At 43.2% G+C, this 20,679-nt stretch overlaps 1 protein-coding gene across 5 annotated transcripts in view; it reads right to left on the reverse strand.

The window, feature by feature from the left end:
* LOC119212439 (cGMP-dependent 3',5'-cyclic phosphodiesterase) overlaps positions 1-20,679 on the reverse strand; it is a 111,217-nt gene that overhangs the window by 13,887 nt on the left and 76,651 nt on the right. For all 5 annotated transcript variants that reach the window (XM_037462830.2, XM_037462847.2, XM_037462838.2 and 2 more), the window contains 11 exons: positions 9,061-9,150; positions 8,790-8,878; positions 6,242-6,351; positions 5,379-5,434; positions 5,105-5,164; positions 4,451-4,607; positions 3,733-3,785; positions 1,692-1,766; positions 1,558-1,599; positions 921-989; positions 703-833 (listed from right to left, as the gene is read on the reverse strand). In XM_037462830.2, the coding sequence (XP_037318727.2) occupies positions 703-833; positions 921-989; positions 1,558-1,599; positions 1,692-1,766; positions 3,733-3,785; positions 4,451-4,607; positions 5,105-5,164; positions 5,379-5,434; positions 6,242-6,351; positions 8,790-8,878; positions 9,061-9,150 (932 nt within the window). The remainder of the gene's footprint in view (positions 1-702; positions 834-920; positions 990-1,557; positions 1,600-1,691; positions 1,767-3,732; positions 3,786-4,450; positions 4,608-5,104; positions 5,165-5,378; positions 5,435-6,241; positions 6,352-8,789; positions 8,879-9,060; positions 9,151-20,679) is intronic.

The following is a 20,679-nucleotide window of genomic DNA, read 5'->3' on the forward strand; positions in this document are numbered from 1 at the left end:
AAAGACTTTTCTCACACTACCAGATTGTTCCAGCAAACACTGGAGCACATCTTTCAAAACTTCTGTATTCAGTAGATAGCATACAGTGTTGCTCCTGGCAGGACCACACACACACACACACACACACACACACACACACACACACACACACACACACACACACACACACACACACATGCCAAATCAGGGTGCCAAACAAGGCAGCCAAGCCACCCGCTGTTAGACTCATGACATGACTCTAGGTCATCACATAGCCATCTGCATTGCTACACTCACACACAGACACAAACACACACGTACACACACACTCATACACACACGTACACACAGCCAGACAAGCTCCAAAGTAAAGGTATCCGGTTCCGAGGGAGCATGCAGCACATTCTTGTGTGAATAACAGTAAGCTCTCCGATGAATTTGACCAATCAGTCCTACCCATCCCGACGTCACTGTACGCTGCTGTCAGATAAAGAGTCAGTGCCAACTCATCTCAAACAGACGTCCCCGTATTTTAAATACACCTCAGCATTAAGCCATCTGTCCACAAGTTATAGTGATTTTAGAGGGAAGGTAAGAGGTTCAAAAAGACGTCTGTTTTCACCGCGAATCTACTCCGCATGAAATGGTTCAGTGTGAGCTTATGTTCACAAAAAAAAGCTCCATGACAGCTTTCAGTCTGAACACAGTCTTTCTCATACGCACCTCTGCCCGCCCCGCTTGTTGAAGGCGCACGCCAGTGCCACCACCTGACCGGTGGCCCTGCTGGCCACTGGTACACAGAGCATGGAGCAGATCTCACAGCCCAACATGCTGGATAGCTGCCTGCGCTCCTCCTGGGGGGAAGAATAGGTAGAACAAATATGTTTAATATGACGGGGGAATAGAGTGATGGATAGCTGAGAGATGAAATGTCTCCTTACAGCACTGATGTCTTGCAGAGTAATCGACTTCTTCTTCTCGACAACCTGACCAAAGCGTCCGAACATCAGCTGAAAGGAGGCGAGAAAAGGAAAGTGATACAGGGAACATGCTTGATAAGAGGGGAGGGACTGGAAGGGAGCAGACTTGTTGAGAGCGTCCCTGAAGCTAAAATATGCAGATAAAGGTTGTTTATTTTGAGAGGACTCTATCCCCTCGTTTGTTAAAATCAGGAAAAATCTAAGGTGTGTTTGTTCGTGTTCTAAAATATCTCTTTACATGAACTCTCTCTATTCACACCATAATAGAAAGCATGATGAAAATGCTATTTCCACTCCACAACTAGGGACAGGAGACTTAATGAGACCCAAAGGTAGTAATAACACATTTCTATATGAAATAGAAAATCTCAAATATAATAAATTAGTATGATACACTATGTATGTACAGCATTCTATTGCATCAAAGTCTGTGCTACAACCATTGACTGAAAAAAGCCTATTCAAAATGCCAACCAACTGAACTAAGGCATGATTTAATTAACAGAGAACAAAGAATCCAAACAAACCAATAAATGCAAATAACGGTGTAAATCAATGGCGTTTCATTGGAATGAATCATTGCATTTGTTGGGCTCACCGGGAAGCTGATCTCCTCCTCCAGGACTTTGTCTCCAACTACCTAAAAGGTCACAGAGTTCAAAGGTCGCTGCTCACTTAATAGACTTAATAAGTAGATGGCATTTGTTTGTGCATGCGTGTGGGTGCGTGTACCTGGCAGAAAAGCTGGTGGTTGTCCTCAGACACCAGTAGCAAACAACAACACTGCGACTGAGTCTGTTCCTGCAGCTGAAGGAGGACACAAACACAAATCCAATCACAAAAAAACACTCTCTTTATCAGACTCAGTCAGATTGTTTTTAAAGGCATCAATTCAAGTGCTTCTGGAGCACAGTGGAGGTGGAAAGATGGGATTAGAAATCAGTGGACAGTGGAAGAGGAGTTAAATATTAAATAAAGACTCATTATTATATCCTCACACTGTAATATCTGGAATGTACTTGGAGATTTTGGGAGAGGATTTATACTGCTTTACATTTAACTTCATACATTACATTTCCCAATAACACAGAATTCTTTCCCTCATTATTATCTTAATAAGTGATGGAAACATTCATACTCTGTAAATAACAGAAAAAACATTAGCATTTGTGAATTTACAGCTTCACACGAGACCATTATTTGAGTATGAAACCCCATAAACACAGGGACACAGTCACATATAGTTGAGTGTGTTTGTGCCGAGTTGCAAACGTTTTTCTGCTGTTATATGAGATGAGAAACATTCATTCACACACACAAACACACACACACACACACGTGCATATACAATGTGACACACATACTGTAGGTACATGATCACACACCCACACACAGTCACAAGAGCTGTGTTTCCTCACACATCATTCTTCTCTGAAATCCACAGAGCTGGCTAGAGAACAAGCAGCAAACTGGTAAATCAGACACACACGTAAGCATTGAACATGCGCACAAACTGCACAATCACATGCAGACACACACACACAAAGCAACACGCTGCACCCACAAATGACAATAAACCCCTCCACCCTCTTTTCCCCCCAAATACAGTTAATCCCGTGAGAGCTGCCCCAAGTAGTTCCCTGCACACTCTGGATTGCTCAGAAGCGACAATCTCCTGCTCCCATTCCTCCCTCCTCTCCTCCCTCCTCTCCTCCCTCCTCTCCCCCCTCTCACCCCTTTTTGCAACGACAACAATAAACAGGCGAAACAAATCATATCCGATTCGAAATACATTTGAAAACCCCTGCAGCCTTTTGGATACAGGAGGATTAAGGAGGTCCCACTCCTGCTCCAGTGTTGTGCATTGATCGAGTCCTCCAGAGACACGTTAGCAGGGGAGGTCAGGGATAGCGGTTTGGATTTGACCATTTTCTTAGTGAATTAATGGTGATTTTTAAAAGGATTTGGCTAAAGCAATTTTTTATTCAGAGTGTGTCTGTATGCATCGAGAGTTATCTATGTTTTCTGCTGCAAGAGGAAACACATAGCGGCTGCTGTAAAGGGGCTCAGCATCGGTATTTATTTAATTAAGTATAATTCAGTAGAAGGGTCAACATTTTTACTACTGAGTTCTGGTAATGGTATTTGTTAAATCACATTAAATATCCACGGTCTTGCCACTTAACCATCACTGGACGTTAAGTTAATCAATTAATGGTCAAAAAAACTACTGCCGCACAAATGTATTCCAATAAAACATTAAAAACATGTCCTCCATGCACAATTAGTAGGATTAAAAAAAAAAATTTCAAGTATGTGCGTACATCCATTAAGACTCTCTGTAGCCATTGGACGGAGACTTTGTCCCTCTTGTGCGTTATAACCTTCAGATCTCTCTCCTCACTTTATCCCTCTCTATCTCATATGTTCTTTATCGGGGAATAATTCCATTCATTTCAAATGTTGTCAGGTTTCTGCACACACTGAATAGCTGATAACTCTCTGTCTTCTCTCACCCTCAAAGCTTTTCCCTAACTGCAATAAATCATTACACCTCTTCCTCTGCCTCCCTCCCTGTTACAGAGAGCCTATCATATAGATATATGGACGTGACAGAGTATGGGGCTACTGTGTGATAAAAAGCTTGCGGTATTGGTAATGACCGGAGGAAGTGCAGGATACCACGTTTTGCATTTACTGTACGTCTTTAACTCTGTGTGTGTGTGTGTGTGTGTGTCTGCTTGAGTGAGCATAGAAGATCTCCACCACTTACATAATTGATGACTTTGAGCTGGAGAGAGGCTGCATCAAGGTCAAAGAGCTCACCTGAAGGAGAAGAGGGAGAGAGAGAGAGAGAGAGAGAGAGAGAGAGAGAGAGAGATGGGAGTGAAAACCAGAGAGGAGCAAGGGAAGGTTGGCGTCCAGGAAGACGGGGAATGCAGAGCATGTACGCAGGTGGACGGGAAGCAAAGCGGGGAGGGATGCATCCAGACGGGGAGGTCGGGGAAGGGTGAACGGGAACCAACCAACAGAGGGACTAATAATGAAGACACGACCGGGGTTTGAGGGACTCCAGACGAAGACAGAAGAAAAGAGCCGGTGCGCAGAAGCAGGAAAGTGAGGCAGAGGTCAGAGAACAAAACGGAGGAGACCGAAGCCGACTCAAATTTGCTTACAATTACCAGGAAGAAAATGTTGATGAATGTGTTTGTGCACAGGAACAACATTAGCAAGTCCACTTCCATTATGCATGATATTTTAAACGGTGTTTTCACAAGGGGGCTGTCACACATTCCTTGTGCAACTGATGGAGTCCATCTAAATTCAACGAGCTCTTTATCCAGAAGGGCTTTCTCCATCAACATACCTCACCTCAAATATACCAGCGTGACTGTGTGTGTGATTGGGTTTGTATACACGAGGTGTAGGAAATGTGATATGCATGAGAGAGGTGCTTTACTCAATGTTCTTAACCATTTATGTGTGCATACCGCAGAGTTGCAGAATGTTGCGGTCCAGTTCGCAGTAGTCCTGGTCTGAGACGTGGAGGTGCTGCAGTGCATTGTGGGACTGTATGGGAGAGGGACTGAGAGGAAGCCTCTGGTAGGACGTCTGAAGAGCCTGGACTCGCGTGCACGCCACTGAGGCCTGTGATGATATGCACGTGTGCAAAGACACACACACACACACACACAAGCACCAAAGTATGTTGAGTTGAAAATGCTGTCTGATGCTTTCTGGTACTTCAGAGAATCAATGAAGAGGCTCCTGAAGTAAACATCACCTGTCTTACACAGGGTAATGAATGCAAAACACACATTACTGGTGAAAAAATGAGGTCTTTCTAGGACCGATGTGGGTGTTGAGTTTTTTAATATGTTTTATATGTGATTAAATTTGACCTTGTTTCTGTGACGACTTTGTAACAATGGTTTGTGTTTTTGTACAACCTTTTGTTGTGTAATCACTGTGTGAATTGTGGGTGCAGCGTCTTTCAGAGGCCTGCCATCTATATGTGTGGTTCTCATTTAATGATCATCAAAAAAAGAGTAAACACCAGCTGTCCTACTGTCACCAGGCTGTGCTTTATTTGATTGTATTTTTGACCTTTTTTACCTTAGAAGAGGTGGAAAAAGAGAGCTTACGTGTTTCTCCAGCACGTTAAGATGCAGTTCATCCTGATCGGATAGTGGATTACAGCCCACCTGCAACACACACACAGATTCTTCTGTCCAGTCGACTTCATGAGCTCTACATCTGTAGTTTTGTTTGTGTTGGGATGGTTACATGCAAGTAAATGAATGCACGTATGTACAGTATCTTATTCAATTGTAAATATTGACCTTTTCTTAAAGAGAAGTAATATCAAAGAATGCTTTTGGTTTAGTCCTCTATTGGCACTTGATTGCATGGACTCACGAGTAAGACAGCGATGGCTGTGTCCCGCTCCTGGTTCAAGAGAGGAATGACAACAGCTAAGGGAAAGAAAGAAATAAGAAGAAAGAAAAGTATTTAGAACCCCAACAATAATTAACATTGATTCGAACATAACACACTCTGGGTCCTTTTATCTCCTTCTTTCGTTTTCTTCCGCGACCTTGTCCCCATTTGTTATTTCTTCATGTTCTAATACTGAATAGAAAAATGCAGGACAAAGGAACATTGGAAAAAAAACAAGCCCAATGTGCTTGAAATACACTGCTTGTTATTTTTCATTTTTTCCCATTTTTGTTTTTCATTGGCGTAGCGCTGATAGCGACAGCACGTCTTAATGGAAAAAAAGTTATTTTGATCTCGGGGAGGTGACCGCTGCGACATGTGCGGCGTGCTTACCTCGGCACACGACGAACCCTTCGCTTCTGCAACATCAGTAAATGCTCAGAGCTCATGCATCTGTACTTTAGAAAGTCTCCATGATTACTGTACAGCCCTCGCGGTTATTATCCGTTTTGTAGATTACACAATACGACGTTAATTTCAAGAGGAATGCGGAGTCTATTCAATCCACTCCTTTCAAGTTCTTGCATTTTTTTTTTCCCCCTCTCATCGCAGACCCTAATCGCTCCTGTCCAATTTTCTTTGCCCACGCAGCACAATCCCTGTCTTTCGGGCAATCATCATCTCTTGTTCACTACTTCTCTCCCCACCTTTCGTTCGTTTTCTCTCCCCCGTTCTCACATCTCTCCTCAAACAAGCACACGTGCATGCGCGCACACACTCCGACGTTGATCTACTTCTCTGTTCTCTGGGGGGGGGGGGGGGGGAGGGGGAAGCACACACACCTCTTCTGTGGGCCGGTAACGGCGCCGCGAGGCAGATTCTGTATTTCTCGGGCAGTTCGGACGTCGGAAGGCCGAGGCACTGACATCGCCTCAGCTGGTCCACGACGCTCCTGAGACAGAGAGACATAAGTCGAGTTTGACTCGTGTTTGAGGAAAGCAATTACTGCTGCGAGGGCTGAGAAAAGGAGACACTTTGTCAGACAATGGTGAGACGGGGAGGAAGAGGGGATTTGGAAGACAATTGGCGCAGATGGAAAAAAAGAGATAACCAGCATCATGAAAACCTGACTCTGTGCTGATTGATAATGAGCGAAACAAGTCGGAAAAGAACTGTTTTTCATTGTGAAATTAATTATATGAACTTCCTGTTCGGCTAATTCAGGGCAGCTGTCTTACGAGACGTTGCCAAATGACACATACGTTTGCTCTCAGAATACACATACGTCAATGCACGCTTAGGTAACCAAAAACAATCAGACAAGTCTGAATAAGGAAATGACAACACACACACATAGAGTACAGTTCCATTACATGCTCCCGGAGTCTGAAATCCTTTCAAATCATTGCTGCCAAACCTCTGCACGGTGCATTGATTTAAAGTGTTCATTTGTTGCAGCTCACACAGTTTACTATGGCGACAAATACAGCTGACCTCTGTGTAATGTCTTCAATCAAAGCAGATATGACATACCTGCTAGATGATACCATTTACCCTAACGTGTCCAATATGTTGTGTATTGAATTAATGCTGCAGTACATTGTGAACCCATTAGAATATGGTACAGGTCACGGCTGATGGGGGTAGGCGTTGTGTTTATAGAGCCAATGACAACAGCAGCAGCAGCGAGGACCTAGTGATGGACCTTAAAATAGGCCACAAATATATAGTAAATGTGGGTGTGTGGGTGTGAATTTCTCGCTCCGAGAAAACAGCTGATGATTATTTGATCTGAGTGATGCAAATAAACTTCACGTTCCTGCCTAAACCTCCGCTACGAGCTCCGTTCGTCGTAAATGCTTAACCATCACTGAGAAACAGCGTCGCTCCAAACAGTTTCGCAGATGTCAGAGAACGAGAACAACGTGACGAACAGCGTGTGAAATAATTCCTCTCTGCTTTTAGGAGCCCCAAAGGCTCTGTAAAAGTTATTGCTCGTCCATATTTAGGTAATTTGTGCTTCATCGAGGGGGGATGGCAGTAGTTCTGCATGAAGCAGGTTGTCAATTTTTTCTTTTACATATATTAGCAAACTATCAAGAATTTGCATATGAAGTGGTGGCGCGGTTGGTGCGGCGGTTCGTTTTGTCCGCTCACAGCAGGAAGGTTGTGGGTTTGAACCCGCTGGGCGGACCGAAGACGCGCGGGGTAACTGTTGACTCTAAACTGCAACGTGAGCTTGACAAGTTGTCCTTCTCAATGCTATTGCCCCGTGACAGTTGGGCAACCTGCCGGGTTCGATTGTCGCGGCCTGCAACCCTGAGACTTTTGTTTCAACGTTTGTGCAGCTGCGTTGTGCATATTCATCACGTTATGATTTAGCCTGTGAGTTTACTTTTAGCATGCAAACAATAGCTTGTTTGTCTGTGTGGTTTCAATGGTCCAAAATCAATAGTTTAGCGGATGAACAATCATTGAAACTCTTTTCGGTTTGTTGGTGCATATTTATGTGTGTGTGTGTGTGTGTGTCAAGGTCCAGTTAAAGAGCTTGTACGTATCTAGATAGTGGGCTGGAATGAGGCTTAAACAAAGTGGCCTTCTGCCGCCTGGATGGGTCCATTGCGTGTGTTTGTGTGTGTGTGTGTGTGTGTGCGCGCCACGGTTCTGATAACAGGCTTATGTAAGCAGGTGAATTGGAGGGTAAAAAGTGACCAAGTGCCCTGTAGCTCTTTTAATATCCCTGTTACCTCTAGCCTGTATGTGTGTGCATACTCCGTATGTATTTGTGTGGCGATGAGGTGCTGGAAGAGGGGCCCCTGTCCAACAGACAGCTTCATCTATTATGTAGTGTTGGTTTTAGCCGCAGCCTGGACAGCCGTCACAGCAGCACGAGGGGTTTGTGGACTTTCAGAGAGCACTTAAGAGAGGAGGAGAGGATCGCGGCGTCTCACTGAGGGACCTCAGGCGCTTCAGAGAGAAAGAAAGAGGAGCGCTGGGGGGGGACACACAGCCGGCTTAGTGCTACTTCTGCTTTGTTTTCACTTTGGGAAGCGAAAAAGCTGACAACAACAGACACACCGATACAGTGAGGCGGGAATGTGGAGAGGATGAGATATGATGTCAGATAAAGTGTGTGATAAGGGGCGGAGTGGGGGGGGGGGGGGGGGTAATGAGACAGCAATATATGTGGTTAAAAAGAGAGGATAACCTCCTCCAGCATCTTAGCGATGACTCCGTGTTGTGATTTGGGTAATTTCAGGTAACACCTGCTTGTCACACTGAGAAAGCCGTCCCTGTGTTTCCCTCTTCATCTCCTTTCCTTTTCCCACTGCAAAACATCTGTGGCACACACAACCACGTGCACACAAAGACACACAAAGGGTTACACACCTGATCTTTCCCTCCCGTGGCAGTTCATGTGGCGGGTCTTCAGATAGCAGCTTCGAGTAACCCTCCAGCATGTAGACACATACACACTCCTGGAAACGCACACATTCATTTATAATCACATTCTAATTAAATTGATGAGCTTCATCCATTTTTCAAAAGCAAACCGCTCTGAATACCAACGAGAAGCTTTCGGCTTTCAGATGATGAATTGTGAAAACATGAAATGTGCTGTTTGTGCAACTTTAGAGACTGTGTGCGTCTGTGCAAATACCGTGCTGGGTAGCAGCTCCCGTACGCTGTCTCGAAGGGCCACTCGAAGTGAGCCCGCGTCAACAACCGCTGCCAGCCGCAGCAAAGCATCCTGGGAAAGGAGACAAACAGACGCCCTGATATCTACTTGGTTGTTTGTTTACTATCTCAATGTGTGCCGCCAAAAACCCGAGGCTCTGGCTAGAGCTTAGTAGTTTTTTTTTTTTGTGGGTACAAGTTTTATGTTACAACAGCTCTTCCCTGGATAGTCAGCTTGGCAAGCTGCAAAAAGGCCTCTGATACAATAGCTAAACGGCCTCACACTGTAACGCACGGCAATCTGTGCTTGGTCGGAGGCACAAGGTGCTCAAAGATGAACCGAAATGAAACGCTCCAGTTGGTTTTTGGTCTTCATGACACTCGATGGATGCATTTGTTCAGTCTCGGCACAGTGAAAGCCGAGCACTCGACAAGAAGCGAAAGAGATTCATTGGATGAAATAGCAGCAAAGGGTCTCGGGTTTTACGAGTTACGTAACAAATATTTACCCTACCCTCGTTCTTTGAAGATTGGGTAGGAGGCCTCAACTTGGAGCAGAGCGGCGGTTCTCCCAATCACAGCCTGCCTCTGATAAGTCTGATCAAATTTAACATGATCCGATCTTTTTAATTTCTTTTGACTTTGATCAAACCTCTCGCCCCCCCCCACCCCCCCCCTTCAAAATCCACAGAGCGCCAAAAAAAAACCAAAGATAGACAAAGCAATGACTCTTCTTCAAAGTAATGGAGCGTTCTTGCAATAAATAGTCTGTGCCAAGCGGTTGTCCAAGAGGTTTAAAAAGAGTTTATTGCTATGTGGGACTCAAAGGCGCGGCAGAAAGCAGGATAGATGAAGATAATGGAAAGTCATGATGTTGGATGATGATGTTGTAAAAAAAAAAAAGCAGAAGTAGTTGTGCAAAGAATGAAAATCAAGAGCTTGAGACTAAAAGTCCAAACTGTTCTGCATAAAGTGGCCGTGCCTGAATGATTTTAAGGTTTTGGAAAGAGGAAAAAAAAAGAACAGCTCGCTCAATTCAGACGTCAGAAAGGTGTTTCAGATGCACGTTTGTGGATGAATTGAGTTCTGCAAATACGTTGCCGGCAGCATGCCAACACCGTGCAAGGGCCAATTTGACTGCAAGGTGAGAGGCCTTTGTTTTTGGACGCATCAAAGCAACTTTCTGCTTTAATAAAGATGAGGTTGGGAAGCAAGGTGGAGACCGCAGAGCCGATGTGAGATAACAGGGGAGCTTTTATCTTATAAGGTCATGCAAGATTGAGTTGGTGCTTCTAGGATTTTATGTGTTCACCTTGAAAAACAACATTTAGAAAAGGTATTCAGAGCCGCAGTGTCACAACCACACAATCTCATGAAAATTCATACCCTGAGAATACCTACAGACTGGGTGCAGTCAGCTTAAACCCCTGCTAGTTATCACATATAACCACATGTGATCTGATCAAAGCAAAGTAAACCAGCAGAGGCTTACAAGCAGCAGCTTTTCAAACCGTCTACTGAAAATGAAGTGCAAGAGTGCAAGTGCATGAGAGGGAAGAACCTGTGCCATCCTCAAGGAGGAGAGAGGGGCTTCATCTGTCTCCTTCATTCTCAATGGGCTCCTCTTTATCGACACCCTCCCTCTAAGCCTCCCTCCTCTGTTGTTCAGCCCAGTGTTTGAGTGAGAGCAAGCGTGTAAGACAAGAGAAGGGGTCGCGGGTGGGCGGATGAGGAGGGGAGAAGGGGTCAAGGAGTGAGTGAGGGAAAAGGGGGTAGATTCGTCAGCCTCCGAGCACTCAGCGCTGGTTATTACATGATTGGATACGATTAAATGCGATTAGCTTTGATCACTCAATCAGTCTGCCAGAGTGCAGTTGAAATGAAGTTGGAGATCTGCCAGCCATGTGTGTGTGTGTGTGTGCGTGTGTGTGTGCGTGTATGTTGCACTGAGAAATGTGTTTTGCATCTTAAGCTGCACACTATGAAATGATCATGCAAATCCCGATAAGTAATGTTTGATGGAAAGTAGATCCGAAGCGCAGACAAACATCAAACTTCTCGGGCTCTCTGTCAAGAAGAAGAGACGCTGCAACCTGCAATCCTTTGTGTGTGTGTGTGTGTGTGTGTGTGTGAGTTACTAGTGATAAGATGCATGCCTCGTTAAATGTCAAACTCTGTCTTCTGACCTTTCAGAATCATTTCTTGCCATAAACCAACAAACATCTGTTATATTAATTTTGCCTGCTTCTCTCCATCAAACACACACACACACACACACACATCCCATTTATTTTTTTGCTTCGAATGTAATCAGATCTGGAACCTTTTTTTGTAATACAATTTAACTTTAATTTGATTCATTTTTCTATTTGCTAAGTCACCTCCATTGTGTTGCTGTCATGTAATGCCTTTCAGGAACTATGAAAATAATTCTTGTTTTTTAATCTAACAAGGTACATTTAGAGCTCAATAAGGGGGTGATTTAAGAGCCACTGAACCGCCTCTGCATGATTTAAAACGAAATTGTATCCTTTTATTACTTCAAAACTGAAGCAATGTTAGCCTTACATTTGGAATGAAAACAGCAATGGGATTTCATCAAACTAACAGAGTTTTAATGTGATTTTGGACAATTGCTTTTATCTAAATTGGGGTGAAATACAATAATAATAAATTGTTTTTTTAATACAGGAGACATCAAATCTCCCTCTGACAAGAACAGAACCAAAAATAACTGCATGACAGGAGCCAATGCCAAGAGCCATTATGATAATGGTTTCAATTCATCTTTTTTATTTAATTATATGTATTACATTTTTTATAAATACTCTTGCAGTTCCATATCCTTTATACTCATTACATTACATTTTTTCACTCTTTAAGGCGTGGCTGCATAAAGATCATTAGATATGGCCTTGAGGGCTCCATCACATTCTTTCCTTTGTAAGCAGATTGGTTGGACATGAACCAAAAGAATTCAAGGTTTGAGTCATTTGGATGAAAACACCCAGATGCTCCACACTATGGCACCAGGGTTCTCTTTGACCCGCCTCCTAGGCCTCCTTCTGTGTTGTCAGCTTAGCAACTCTGTTGCTAGATTCAGACTATTCAGACTGTCCCGGCCACTGTTTTTTTTTTTTTTTTCAAACAGCTCCTAGCAACACATTTAGCTATTTAAAAAATATATTTGGCACTTTCAGCAACTTTTTTTTAGAGGCACGTATTTTCCCTCTAAATGACACAGAAACCTGGCTGCAAAAGTGCACCGTGAGAGACTTCAACAGCAGGCGCTCAGCTCGTGCACAGCAGCCTGCAGACAGCTGGGAAGAGATGCCTAGTGCACGGATCATTACTGGAGTTTAATTGCTTGTTCAATGAAATAGCATATAGAGCTTATTATTAGCTTGTGCCTATAATTGTTGATCTGTTTGGTAGCATGTTAGCTTGAAACTATACTCATTCAGAATGTGTTGGTTTACTAGTTAATGAGAAAATAAATGTAATTGTTCAACAATGTGTAACGTGTAATTGTTAAATAATTTACTTTATTGTGTTTTAATGAACAAACAATTCTAAACAAACAAATGTCAAATCATATTTTTTGCCGAAATGGACAGTTAATTAACGTTATTAATAATTTTGTGTCATGATGCAGTTTTCACCTTATTACGTAATGACGTCATCACGCAATGACATCACAAAGCTTTGTAGCTACGAATCAACCTGCGTCTAGAAACTTCCCCGGAATATTTTTTGGCAACAGTGTCCTCGTTATCTTGCTCATTCACACATTCAACGACGGAAAGAAAAGGATTCGACTATGAGTGCATCCTGCAACTTTTAGGAGCTAATGATTCAAACAAGAATAGGTAAGTGTTGGTTCTGGGAAGCTGATTTAACTAAATTTATATTATCCACTATGTCACAGACGTCTCTTTCTTATCTTTTCGGGCCTCATGACATCACTTCACAGATGCAGACATTGCAATTCCACGATGCAAAATTGGCTTCAGAGCGTCGCCCTGTTACTCGTGGCCTCGCCAACTCGGAGTGTTGACGAATTGTAGAAATCTTTCACACACACACACACACACTGCACAGCTAAACACACAGCTTAAACGTTACTATAACTTTACACTCATCATCACACACGCTGTCTGTCTCCGAAAGACACTCGCAACCCTGCAGCATCGCTGGCAGAGACCCCGACAGCGAGTTCCAGGCGGACGCACACCACGGACGACCTCGCAGCCGGGCTGATTGACGCTCCGGAGACTCACTGTCAGAGCGGCTTCATGTTTCCACGACGACGCACGCAACTTTGTGGCTGCTAACCGCCCCTGACGGGTGAACTGTGGGGACATCAGTTTGCATGTTCAGCGCGCTCACTGCCGCTGGCGGTGAATGGATTTAACCTATTTGTGCATCGTTGCAGCTGGGCGGCGTGTTAAGTCCCTTCCAACCGCAGCAGAAGCCTGGCACGCAAAACTCAGAAGGTTAAAGATCGGTTAACGAGGGGGCTTGGTTGGTTTCGTCTGTCCACCACTTCCACTGTTGTTTGCCTCCTCCCGCTCTCCTCCACACCTCTCGCATCTTTCCCTCCCCGGACCTTGACCTTGACCTTCACCCAATGTCCTGCTGTCCCTCCACTGCGCGTCCTTTCTTCAGGCTGCACTGTTTGTCTCCATCGTTGTCTGCAGCCTTTCAAATCACTCAGAGCGCGCTGACATTTTGAAGGGCGTCTGTGATCAGCATAACTAAACCGGGAGTCCTTTCTGTCCTTCATCTTTATCAGAGACATGCCAGTGCATGTTGACCATATGTGTTTCACAATGCTTATATATAAAACTGTACATACGGAATGTTGGTTTTAAGTATTTAGTCCGAGTTCTCTTTCGTTGAATGTTTGAATCGCCGCACCTCCAAACAAAATAACTGATCCCTCAAGAGAAGAAGAGGAAGAAGAAGATCTATTTGACGTCTGGCTCGGCTTTCTCGTCCTTGTTTTACTTTCACCATATCTTTCCGTTGCTTTGATTCCTGCGTGGCTTGTACCTGTTATCTGTACTGTTCTGGCAGGTTTGGTAGGAGTCTCTTTATCTTCGATCACACCTTCTACTCAGATTTGTACTTACTGTAGGTTTTTAATTGTAGGCAAAGAGGCGCAAAGAGCCTGAAGTGTGTGCTCTTCCCGTGCAAGCGCCGCGCTCAATCTGCTCTCCAAGAGGGCACTCGAGCTCTACTCGTCTGAGTGCAGCTGCTCTGCAGAGGGTGTAAAAAGCCAAGAACACGGCCAACAGGTATGACGGTATGGAAACTAAAAAAACAAATTAAATGGGAAAAAACGTAGCCAATTATTCAATATTTTCACTGAACCACAGCAGTGATACATCCAAATGAATAGAGAGGCAGACATTCAAAGCTTTACTTCCAGTACGACTCACTGAAAATTAGCTTAACTTAATTAAGTCTACATGGACAGGGCTGCTAGCAGGATGAAGCCAAATCTGCTCCGTATAATGCCGATATAATTTCCTCCAGAGCAGAACTAGGCCAGCTCATATTTGTACATTCATTCTACGGCTTGTTTAAACTGCTTTGGTTGCCTGATAGAGTTGAGGTTTTTTTCAGATATAGAATAACATCTGTACTGTGTTTTTTTGGAGTTGTATTTCTATATGACAACCATCATGCCAGTGACTGATTTGTACATATTCATATACAGTTTGTTGTAAGATTTCAAGCTGATTAAAACAAGATGCTTTCCCACAGGTATTTGACCCAGCACTGCTAGCACGCTCTAATGTTTGATGTTTTTTAGCTCACTAATGAGGGAAGCATAATGACAGAATTGGTTGTATACCAAGAGGTGAGGGATCCGCTCTATGAGACCCTCTTCATGCAATCTTGCGGCAGCAGTGACAAAAAGATGAGCAGGAAGAAGATTTGAGTCCCTACGGACGCACCAGGGAGATCTGGACCGCATTAATAATAATATTTATACAGTTATTTGCAGGACTCAATTTATCCACAACAACACAAACTGCTGATTATCATCGGATCAGAAGTATGTTATTATGGTAAATCTACAAAAAGGAGGAATACAGGTAAGTGCTGAACGTGGGTTGTGTCAAGTGGGGTCAACGACGACACACCGGCAACATCGATTTAACTCCATTCCATGCAGAAGATGCCAGTTTTCATCACCACCGGAAGCAGATGTCTCCCACAACAGGAAGTGAATGGGACGCACATCATTTGTTAATGCATGTGTGAGCGGGTCCAAACCACAAAAAAAAGAAAAGAAACACGGGGTAGAAACACCTCCATAATAACCGCAATGGTAAAAAGTTTTTCTTCAGATTTTGTGAAAGTGTCAAAACATTTAGAGCCCCTTCAGGCACCGAGGATCTGAGGCATAACTTTAAAAAAGGGCTGCTTCTCCAGAGGATGGAGGAAGGGGATCTAAAGGGCCTAGCAGACACATATGTCTTAATCGTGTGCAGCAGATGATGTGGCCCCCGAGCTATTACAAGAACGTCTGCGACAGACAGGTGACACGTGTACGGTTTGTTTGGTGTGAGAGCTGTGTGTGTGTGTGTTTGTGGAGCGCCAAGCCAGCCACGGCCTCTTATGGTACCACAGGCAGGATTTTGTCATGATATCAAAAGCACAAATACCGGTAAATCCAGCTGTTGATTGTGATGTCTGTTCAGAAAGAGATCTCATTGAACTGTATAACAAAAAACACTTACTGTGTATACTGTCAGCGTTATTTTTGCCCCCGGATTAATAGGTCAAAGGTGTTAAAAGTATCGGACTTGAAACCGACTTTGCGGAGCTTACTGGATGGAGTTTGTTCCAGTCAGGTCAAACAACATTTTCTCAGTAGGCTTTACAGTGAGAAAATCGTATGATACCTTCGATCCTCACACGGTTGGCTTACATTAAAAAAAGTAAGGGAAAGATCGGTTCCTGGCAATAGCAGATAATAATGGTGTGTGGACATAGCAGAGAGAAAAAGTATTGAATTTATAACATTGAGAAACAGAATTGGGTAAAGACTTCAGACAGCATGAATCTTATTTGTCACACAAATGATTCCAAAACAATTTTGTTGTAAATAATGCATTTTTAACACAATTTCTTTTGTCTTACTCTAGATTAAAGCCACCCTGATTTTTGATCTGCTCCCATTCAGTAGATTTGGATGGATGGCCTTCTCAGTGGAAGTAAGTGCCTGCAGTGTATTTGTCTCAGAGGTTGCTCAGCTGATACCAGATGATAAAAATTGTAATCATCATCAAAGTAAAGGAAAACTTTTTCCTTTCTACTGACCCTTTTGCCATCAATAAAAGCAGTCATGTGACATTTTTTTCATTTTTGAAAGCACACACAACCCTTTGAAGCTTTCTCTAACAGAAGTCGCTTTATCTCTATAATAACTCATTGATGTGAATAAAATCAAATTGTTCCTGCAAATGCTTTTATGGTCATAGCTTTTCTGTCACATAAACAAGGGATTATTATTATTAAGGGATGTTATGGTTACTGATATATACTAATTGGTTACTTATTGTACAGTCTATTATTTCTTTATAGCAGTACCACAGTGAGATATTTTGTGACAAATTATTTATTTCTTTAGTAAGTAGCTGTGTAATAAACAAGATAACGTAAAGCAAACCGATCGTTGCTGAACGTCTCCCTGCATTGGTTCATTTCCCACCAACGAGCAGTCTGCTGCACGTTGGTACTTACTGAACAACTCTCTGACTCAGCTGTCAGCTTGTTCTCATTGCAATGACATGTTGCCCATTTGCTTTTAAAGATGACACATTCATTTTGAGAATAATAGTTGAGGTTGGCCAGAGAGCTGAAAACTGATATTCTAAATTGGCCACATTGGATGAAGAGCAAGCTGAGCTAAATACTCGACCGGGAGGATTAGATTAAGGAGCTAATTGGAGCCTTTAGGGTAACCCCAATATTTCTTATCTGTCACAGAGAAGTCAAACTGTGTGAATCAAGCCAATCTGTGTATCAGGAGCTTTACTGTTTGACCTTGCTCTAACAGCCACAGGATGGCGGGCGAAGGCATCCTGCCTGCCTGCCTGCAGACCTGAATGTAAAACCAACCGTTTACATATTCTAACCGGCTCCTTGGTGTATTTAAGCAAATCCCTTGCTTGCTCAGTCTGTCACCTGCTATGTGTTCAACCACCGACGTTAAAGTCGACATTCGAGTTCGAGGAAATACAGTTTTTTTCCCCCAGTTTTGTCAGTCGCTGAAGAGAGTGTGCAGTGGAAAAAGGGCACGTGTAAAGACTAAATGACTGTGTCTGAATATGGGGTTCAGAAACAGGCAGACAGGAAGTGGGACACACACACACACACACACACACAGCATGGCGAGGGCTGGGAGCGTTGCAGTGGGTCCTGGTTGTTATTCCAACAGAGCTGGGTCTCCAGTAGCATCACTAACATACTGGAGACACATGCACTGTAGAATACAGCCAAGCCATGTAGGTACACCCTCACACACACACACACACACACACACACACACACACACACACGCACACGCACACAAGTAGAGGAAGGACCGGAGGAGTGAACCGATAGATGAGTGCTGCTCTGGCGCTGTAATAAGGCTGACCTACACTGCTGAAAGCACAGAAGAAACAAGTTAATTGGTGCTGAATTAAACAACCTTTCTGATGTGTGTGTAATAGAAAGAAATACATCTTTCTAGAGTTTTTGAGGGAAATCTACTGAACTCCAGCCAACAGTCCAAAGTCTGTAGATATTTCCTCAGCATAACTCCAGGGAGGTGGATGATTGACAGAAGAATGAGAAACAGAAGTTCAGATCTTAAAGAACAAAAGGTAGGAACTGACACACTAAACCAGGGAAACACGATCCCATAAAGACAAAAACACTCACTGGTGAAATCAGCAGACTGATCAGAGAGACAGTTTACAGAGGCGTCTCTACAGTATTTTTGATCAGTCAAAGTCAGATCTGTATTTGGCAAACGTTTTATCCAGGGACCCACTTTTGATCTATTATATTGTTAAAATTGGTTGGAAATTAAATAAATGAATATATTAGATGGAAAAGTTATAACAAGCCGTCAAACTCTATAAATGTGGTTAATAGGTGAACTGCAAATGTAAATATACATTTAGACAATTTATTTGCAGTCGTAATAAAATTCCCTCTAATACCTGTGGGGGTCACGAATCAGTGTTTAAGAATGACTGCAGCATCAGATCTACAATATAAACCATATCACACTTTAAGTTTCTCTCCCTAAGGCTTCATGCCATTTTTTAAGCCTGCTGCCAGGTGCCATATGAGCTCATTTATAACTAATAACATTGATTCATAGTATTAAACATGACGGTAATATTCTGCCAGTAATGAATGCTGCCAATTCTCCTCTCAGTCTGAGGCTATTTTGGCATCTGCAGAGACAGCTGCTCTCATCTGGTCTCATCAGTCTCACGTTTAATTAAAAAGAAAAAGACTGAAGACAAATAAAGAAATCTAAGATTTCTGATCCGACTTTGGTGGTAGAAAGCCCTGCGTGTCACCAGGTCACTTGCGTACGTGGGTGACACGGCGCCCTGCACACTCGATGCTGTCGGTGGCAGAAACGTGAAAAAATACACTGACGGTGCAAAAAGATGCATTTTGTTTCAGTTATTTTTACTTGTTTCAAAAACATATCCCATAATGCTTTGGTGTTGCTGTGTAGAAAGTGGGATCCCTCACAAGCCATGGTTAGCACCAAGCACATGTCTTACAAATGTACCATGAGCAGTAACCATGGAAACAGTCGATTATTACTGAAATATTTATGATACTCCAAAAGATAATCTCAACATTATTTATTTTGTGTGTCACACTGGATTTAACAGGATGTGTTTTGATCATTGTTTTGGCAACATATACTATTAATATATGTCTTTTCTAATAATCAGTCTTGTCTCTATTGGCTCCTGACGCAGTAAAATGCTAAGCGCATTGTCTAATTTAAATGGCTCTTGTTGTCATCAGGTTTTCAAAGCTCTCAAATGTCAACAACTGCCAATCAAAGCTGCTCTAAATATCGGCTCCAAACAGTCAGCTAGGAAACTACCTGGATGTGTCATGTATGATGCACAACGAGGGCGTATGTGTCAGAGAAAAAATCATTCCACGGCTCATTTACTTTCCATCTTTCCCGCAGCACTGCTGAATGCTGCTCAAAGCTCGGGGCAGCAAAGAAAGTTATGGGAGAAACACACCGCTTCCCTCTCTTTCACACAAGCTCTGGCTGGGAGGCCACAATAATGGCCTCCATCCTTTATCATCACCTTCCTTTTCTCCATCAACCTTTACCTAATCCGCAGCTGATTCATACTGTTCGCCTTTGTCACACTGTTCTCTCCAATGTTTTGCATAGTCTCACTATTCACATTTTCCACCCCCTCCTGGTCCCCTTTGTCACTTTGTCACCTGTCTGCTTCTCAATTTGCCCCTCACATCCCATTACTCCCCCCCCCCCCCCCCCCCCCGCTGCAGGTGTTTGACAGTCATGCTGTCGTCATAGGGCAGCTGTTCTATTTTAATCTTACACTTCTGTTCAGCAGCAGACACCCACGTGGTCTCTTCTCTTTTCACTTTCTATTGACTTGTTTTAACCACCAGAAGTCTGTCTTACAATTGATCTATTGCCTAAATCACCTTCTTAAAATGTAGCTTATATTACATTGCCGAAAGGCAAATATCAGTTTAGCAGCTTCTTATTTCAATCCGGATACATTCAATCTGTGCATTTAAGCCTCCTTGCACATTTAGGAGCACTGGGCTGCTGTCCCGGGAGCAGTGACTCACTTAAGGACACTTAAACAATGGGACAACCACCAACCAATGTGGTCTACAGACGACCTGCTGTACCCACCCAGCTGCAATCATTTTGTAAAAAAATGATCAGACGTTGCTGCCTAGGAAACTGCTTGCATACTAGACAACCAAATCGCCATGGATACAGATATTTCAGTTGCCATGCAGTTGAGAGCCAGCACTTGGTAAAGGCTCTGGCTCCGCTGGTACTTTTACACAGAAATCACTTTGGAAAGATTATGCGATCACAACTACATCATTTCCTTTAAATGATAAATTACGAGGCAGTTTGAAGAAGTATTTGGGATTTGAGTTTGAGTTAGGTGTCATCATTCATGAGACAGTCCCTGTGTAGGTGTGCAGTTCCCCCGAAACAATGTTGATGGTCAAGCAATTTTAGTCAAATTAAATAAAATGGATCAAAGGAGGAAGTAAAATGACGTCATTATGGAGCAGCAAAGGGAAGTCGGGTGTTTCTGACTCTGATGGACGATGGGTGGACTAAACACTGGACCTTGGGAGACCGATGAATGTTTCACAACAAGAAAAAGGTTCTTTGAACTCGAACTATGGTTCTTCTCTAAACTCAATGAAGTTGTGCTTTTGCTTAAACAACCCTCAACTACAGGATGCCGTCTATGCAGCAAAGTGGTGCAGATGTTGCTAAAGTCAAAAACAACTTTGCATGATTTGGGTTTTATATTCAGTT

The sequence above is a fragment of the Pungitius pungitius genome, chromosome 3 (assembly GCF_949316345.1).
Source record: "Pungitius pungitius chromosome 3, fPunPun2.1, whole genome shotgun sequence".
Classification (NCBI taxonomy): domain Eukaryota; kingdom Metazoa; phylum Chordata; class Actinopteri; order Perciformes; family Gasterosteidae; genus Pungitius; species Pungitius pungitius.